This window comes from Limulus polyphemus, unplaced genomic scaffold, assembly GCF_000517525.1.
Source record: "Limulus polyphemus unplaced genomic scaffold, Limulus_polyphemus-2.1.2 Scaffold1369, whole genome shotgun sequence".
NCBI lineage: Eukaryota > Metazoa > Arthropoda > Merostomata > Xiphosura > Limulidae > Limulus > Limulus polyphemus.
Genome location: NW_013666979.1, coordinates 12,512 through 18,196, shown reverse-complemented (window position 1 = coordinate 18,196; position 5,685 = coordinate 12,512). Strand labels below are relative to the sequence as shown.

Genomic DNA, 5,685 nt, shown 5'->3' with positions numbered 1-5,685 from the left:
ACACAGTCCACTTGTTTTAAAATAATATATTAAAACAAGTCAAATGTATATACAAATATTTGTTACACTGTTGGTTACCACAGTTTTATCCAGAACTTTAAATAACTCTCTTTTTTGTTAAAGTCCACACAGGCTGGTTCAATTACTTTAGTACACAACTGACAAGACCAGTTATTTCTTCTCTACTCTGTTATTACAATACAATCTGGGATAATTTCATATTATAAATCGCCACTATATGCTCTTTATGACTAAATTCACAATCACACAGTCTAAATCTATCTAACTAACTAACTCGAACTACATTTTGGACACATATTTCTAGTCCATTAGAGGCCTAGAATGTTCCACACACTACGAGACATTATGATGTAATAATACCCAATTAAAACAATGAGAAAAACTTAGAAGGTTCTAGTAACACACGGTAATACAACAATCACCAATTCACAATAATTGAACTACTCAGCGTATGATTCTAAAACAGTTATGCAAACAAAATTGTGATAAACTATCGCTTTTGAAAATAAAGAAATTTAATACCCATTCTATACTTAAACAGTCATGTATAACTAACAATAAGCCCCTCTTCAAGAAAATACTTACAATAATTTTTTATACCATATACAAAGACTGCTTTTGATTTATGCAGAAAGTCTACTCATACAGTCTGAACCAACATTTGCAGTCTTTTTGATGGCTTCAGTACAGAACCTGTAGCTCTGGAGATACAATGGCACCTCATGATCCTCACATTGTTGATTTTTTCACCTCTGGATGTATGCAAGGGGCTGATGACTCATCTGGATTATGATCTTCTTCCTGTAGAGGTATTTCTGGAATTTCTGAATGGCAAGTATGATTGCCAGATATTCATTTAATCACAGAGTAGTTCTTTTCACTATTACACAGCTTTTTACTGACATACATTACTGGAAACAATCCGTTTACATGTTCTTGCAGAAGTATTGTTAATTTCTAATGTCTCGAGCATCAGCCTGAACAGTTTGTTGAATTCTGGCATTCCAAGAATTGGTGAACTTCCTAATGTGTTTGTCACATTTAGGAATGCCATCTAGTGGTTGTTTCCATTTCACTTTGTTGGGTTGGCATTTCTTGGTCAGGTCAGTCAGTGGACACATATTTCTAGCCCAACAGAGGCTTAGAATGTTCCACACACTACAGACAGTATGATGTATTTAAAACAATATGAAAAACTTGGAAGGTTCTAGTAACATGTTGCAATAATGCAACAATCACCAGTTCACAGCAATTAATACTACATAACATATGATTCGAAACCAGTCATGCAAACAAACTTGCAATAAACTATTGTTTCTAAAAATAACTTATTTAACACACACACACACTATACTTAAACAGAAACAGTCGTGTATATCTAATATTCACTCTGTAAAAAGTCATGGTTTATGCTTATGCACTTAGACCCCACCAGTTGTCATGGTTAATGACAATTGGTTTATATGGGGTGTTTTGTAAAACTGTTTACAGTTGTGGACAAAAGTATATGGGCAGTTACAAAGAAAGAAAAACCACAGAAGTTATTTTTATTTCTAATTGTACAGTAAATTAAGGTAGTGATTGAGCTTTGTAGTAAAATGATAAATTATTACATAACATGCATAAAATGAAATATAGCATGCAAAACTAATTTCACACTTTGACAAAATTATTTGGGCAGTCAACATATTTTGCATGAAACCAATTTATTGCTAATTATTGGAAATTATCATGAGTGAGAAAACAATATGTCAAATTAATATCTACATAATCTTCAAGTGCTAAAAATTAATTTGGAAATTTGGGATAAAAAAAACACAACAAAAATGGCTAAAACCAAAGAGAACAGTAACAATTTTAAAATGGCAGTGACACAACAAATGTGAAACTACCAGAAAAATCAGACTGTGTATCAAAAGTCACTGTGTGGGATATTATTGACAAGCACAGAACTGGAATTACTGGGAATAGCTTTAGGTGTTGGAAACAAAGCAAGGTTTCTCCAAAAACTGGAAGAATTGTTCAAGCAGCTCAGCAAAATCCTTGGATTACTGTAAAAGACTTGACACAAGAATTGGAAGATGGTCAAGAAATGCAAAAGCAAACAATTTAAAGATGAATGTGCATGGGGAAAACCAGAATCAAACTTTTGTTAAAAATGATATGAAAGAAAGCGATTGGTGTTTTTCACTGAATACTTAAAGAAGCCCAATTTTTTCAACCATATCTTATGATCAGACAAATCTAAAGTATAATTTCATCATAGAACCAACAATGTGTTTGGAAGAAGAGTTTAAAAAACGTTTGTCATGTTGGTAAACATGGTGAGGTGTGTGATGGTAGGACCTTGTTTTCCTTTCTCAAGCTTTGGTGATTTCTGTAGAATCAAGAAATTTTGCACTCTTAAATTGTTACCTAGTAATAGAAAGCTTATTGGAAGAAATAATTACCCTTAGCATTATGCAAAGTCTACAAAAGAATTTCTTGGAAGACAAAATATTACAGTTTGTATTGGCCATCTCAGTCTATAGACTTGAGTCTCATCGAGATGCTGTGGATTGACTTGAAGGCTTTCCTATCAAAAAAGGAAACCAAGGTCAGTTGCAGAACCCATAGCTGGGTGTTGAAGAAATTGATGAAAAAATCTTTGGAAAGGTGTCAGGAACTAGTTTCAAATTACACAAAAACACTACAAGCTGTAACAGAAGCAAAGGGTGGCAACACAAAATACTAAAGAAGGGATAAGCAAATACTTTTGTTGAAATATGAAATTAGTTTGGCATGTTATTGAATATATTGTTTTATTATAAACCTGAATGTCTGCTTTAATCACCTTCTTCAATAGCACAATTAAAGATGATAGAAATTACTTACATTGTTCGTTTTTTTTTCTCTTTTCTTTAATTGCAAAATAGTTTTGTCTGTGATTGTATGTAATTGGGAAAACTCTGTAACAGATTGAAATACAGTTGTGTTAGTTAATTAGTTAAATTATTTTAGTGTTAAGGTAAATGTCAAAAAATTTGTTAATATTTCATAAGCTCAGAAAATAATACAAAATCTTAACTTTTTTTGAATTACTAAGAAAATGCTTGTTTCTATTTAAACTGTATTCTTCTAAAGTTGTAACCTATGTTATGAGTAATGAAGCACATAAGAATGTGTAAATAGCAAGAGAATATCTTTGAACATTTCTCGTGATAATGATAACTGATATTGAAGCCCTTTAGTAACTGGGTTCAAAAAATTGTTTTTCTACATCTTTTTGCTTAATGTAGGACCTGCAGTGGCTGAGTGAAGGATTAGAAGGCCGGTCCAATAATCCCGTGTCTCTTCTCTTTGATGCTCTCAACCATCCTGATGCAGACCTTGGTGTGGAGCAACCATCTGTATTAAGCTGGCATCATCAACACAGCCGACAGATTGACCATGTAGTGTTAGGGAAGGGGCCACCTGGTGGAGCATGGCAGGTAAAGTGTTTTAGTTGTAGAAGATGTAATATACTAGCACATGACAGCAGCTGCCTTTGTTTTATTGTAAGAGTTTAAAAATTATAGCGTGAAACTTCCCGATATATCAAAATTTCATAAGAAATACATAGTATATCATATAAATTTTCCATGGACATTTATCGCTTTTAACCCACAAACTACTACTTAATATACAAAGACCATTATGAGAGACAGAAGAAGAAAATTAATGTGCAGTGATATCACAAACAGATAGTTAATTTCAACTATCAATTATCTTGTATTTCTGAAATTTGAAGACAGAGGTTTGGACATCAGTTGTAAGTAACAACTAACACGTTTCTTTATTCATCAAAAGTTGTTTCATTTACATATTAATGCACTGCTTCTTGATAACCTGTTTCAAAGTCTTCAAAAAATGCATGATAATTAATTGTTTAAGTTTTAAGTTGGGAAAAAAGTTCAGGCTATTCTGAAAAATGTATTATAGGACTATGAATATATCAGATTAAATTTTGAGAAGAATAAAAAAAAAACTAACAATGAAATCAATGTATGCTTGAAGTGATTTACAGATGTCACTACCTGCAATTAACAATTTCATTTTCAAGTAAATGTCATTACAGTTTGCTACTGACCAAAAACTTTGTTTATTATATTTCATTTAACTTGACACATATAATGACATTAATATCACAATGTCTGTTACAAGGACTTTTTTTGGGGTGGGGTATAACTACCTTTTCAGTGATAACTTCTAAATAAAATAGTGTTTTGGAAAGTAGTAATATGCTCTATAAATTACTGAAAATTTGTTGTATCATGCAATATGTGATGCAGTTACGGTGTTTTCTTAGACAAATATTATTAGAATTGTACTAGACAGATCTTGTGTATCTTTAATTATGAATGTGTGCCGAATACATATTTATCAAGAGGAATTGTCTTCACATAAGTATAGTCATGAGTCATCAATATAATTTCAACAGCTGAAATAACTTATTTCAGTACTTTATGCATGTTTTTAGAACTTTGCAGCAACACTATTACAGAACATAAATTATTTGGACATTCTCCTGAAGGGGAAAAAATCATTTAGTTTTCTACATCCTGCACTGATCTTGTTAAATAGCCAACTTAACACTTTCCTAATGATGGTATTTTATATACAGATGTACAAGTATAATGTAATCCACATAATAATCAAATGGCAGTTGGAATATACTTACTGATAACTACAAACATTTTGTTTATATAAGTAGTTTTCAAGTAAACAGTGTTCTTTCTGTGAACATCTAGCTTATTGTATTATAATAAAGCACTATCCAATTAGAAGTGGATGAAACTGCAGTTTCAGTCATGTTGATTTTTTGTTAATTCTTATCCTTTCCTTTAGTTTGGAGGTTGCAGACACCTACTGATACACCTTTTGAAATGACAAGCTCATCAGTCTTAGAATGATGGTGTTTTTACATTAAGATACAAATTTGCTCCTTAGTCATTTGTCAAAAACCAGGGGTGCAAACCTTCTCCAAGTGAATGAACAATTTAAGAAGTCTTCAAATACTCCAACCTATTTTCCAGTATGTGAATGCATATATATGCAAAGCCCAGGTGGGGGGTCTGGGGGGCATAGATCCCCTGAATCTGATAGATAATTACATTTTCATAACCTTAGATGGGCTACAAATACAACAAAATATTTGTATTTTCAACTTTAAAGTGTGTATTAATAAATACATTTAATTGAAAAGGATTTAAATTTGGCACAGTTCAGAATTTTGTATTGGCTCTGCCTAACAATGTTTAATCAACATTGTTGCCTTCAATGATTATTCAAAATTAAGGTTTTGTGTTTTAGCATTTGCAAACAAACTAATTATGCAGTCTCTATCAAGTACATTTTTTCTGTGAACATGAAGTGGAGACAGGAACATCAGTCTTTTGGTTGTCATTGTTGATTTCAAATATGTCTTTGCTTGCTTCATGGTACTGAAAGAGCTCTCTGGGGCTGCTGTGGATGGAGGCATTGTCAATAAGACTGTAAGAATTGTGCCTATGTTTGGGTACAGATCTGAATTTGTGCAGTCCAAAGTTTCAACCAGTTTGTTGGTTTGTTTGTAGCAATTACCCATCTCATTTTCCACCTTGTAATTTCTTTAGCCAGAACATCCTTAGCATCAATGTCATCTGA

At 32.3% G+C, this 5,685-nt stretch overlaps 1 protein-coding gene across 3 annotated transcripts in view; it reads left to right on the top strand.

Annotated features, from left to right (window-relative positions):
- LOC106463286 (oxidative stress-induced growth inhibitor 2-like) overlaps positions 1-5,685 on the top strand; it is a 25,391-nt gene that overhangs the window by 15,413 nt on the left and 4,293 nt on the right. For all 3 annotated transcript variants that reach the window (XM_022390728.1, XM_022390729.1, XM_013923299.2), the window contains exon 4: positions 3,300-3,491. In XM_022390728.1, coding sequence (XP_022246436.1) covers positions 3,300-3,491 — 192 coding nt within the window. The remainder of the gene's footprint in view (positions 1-3,299; positions 3,492-5,685) is intronic.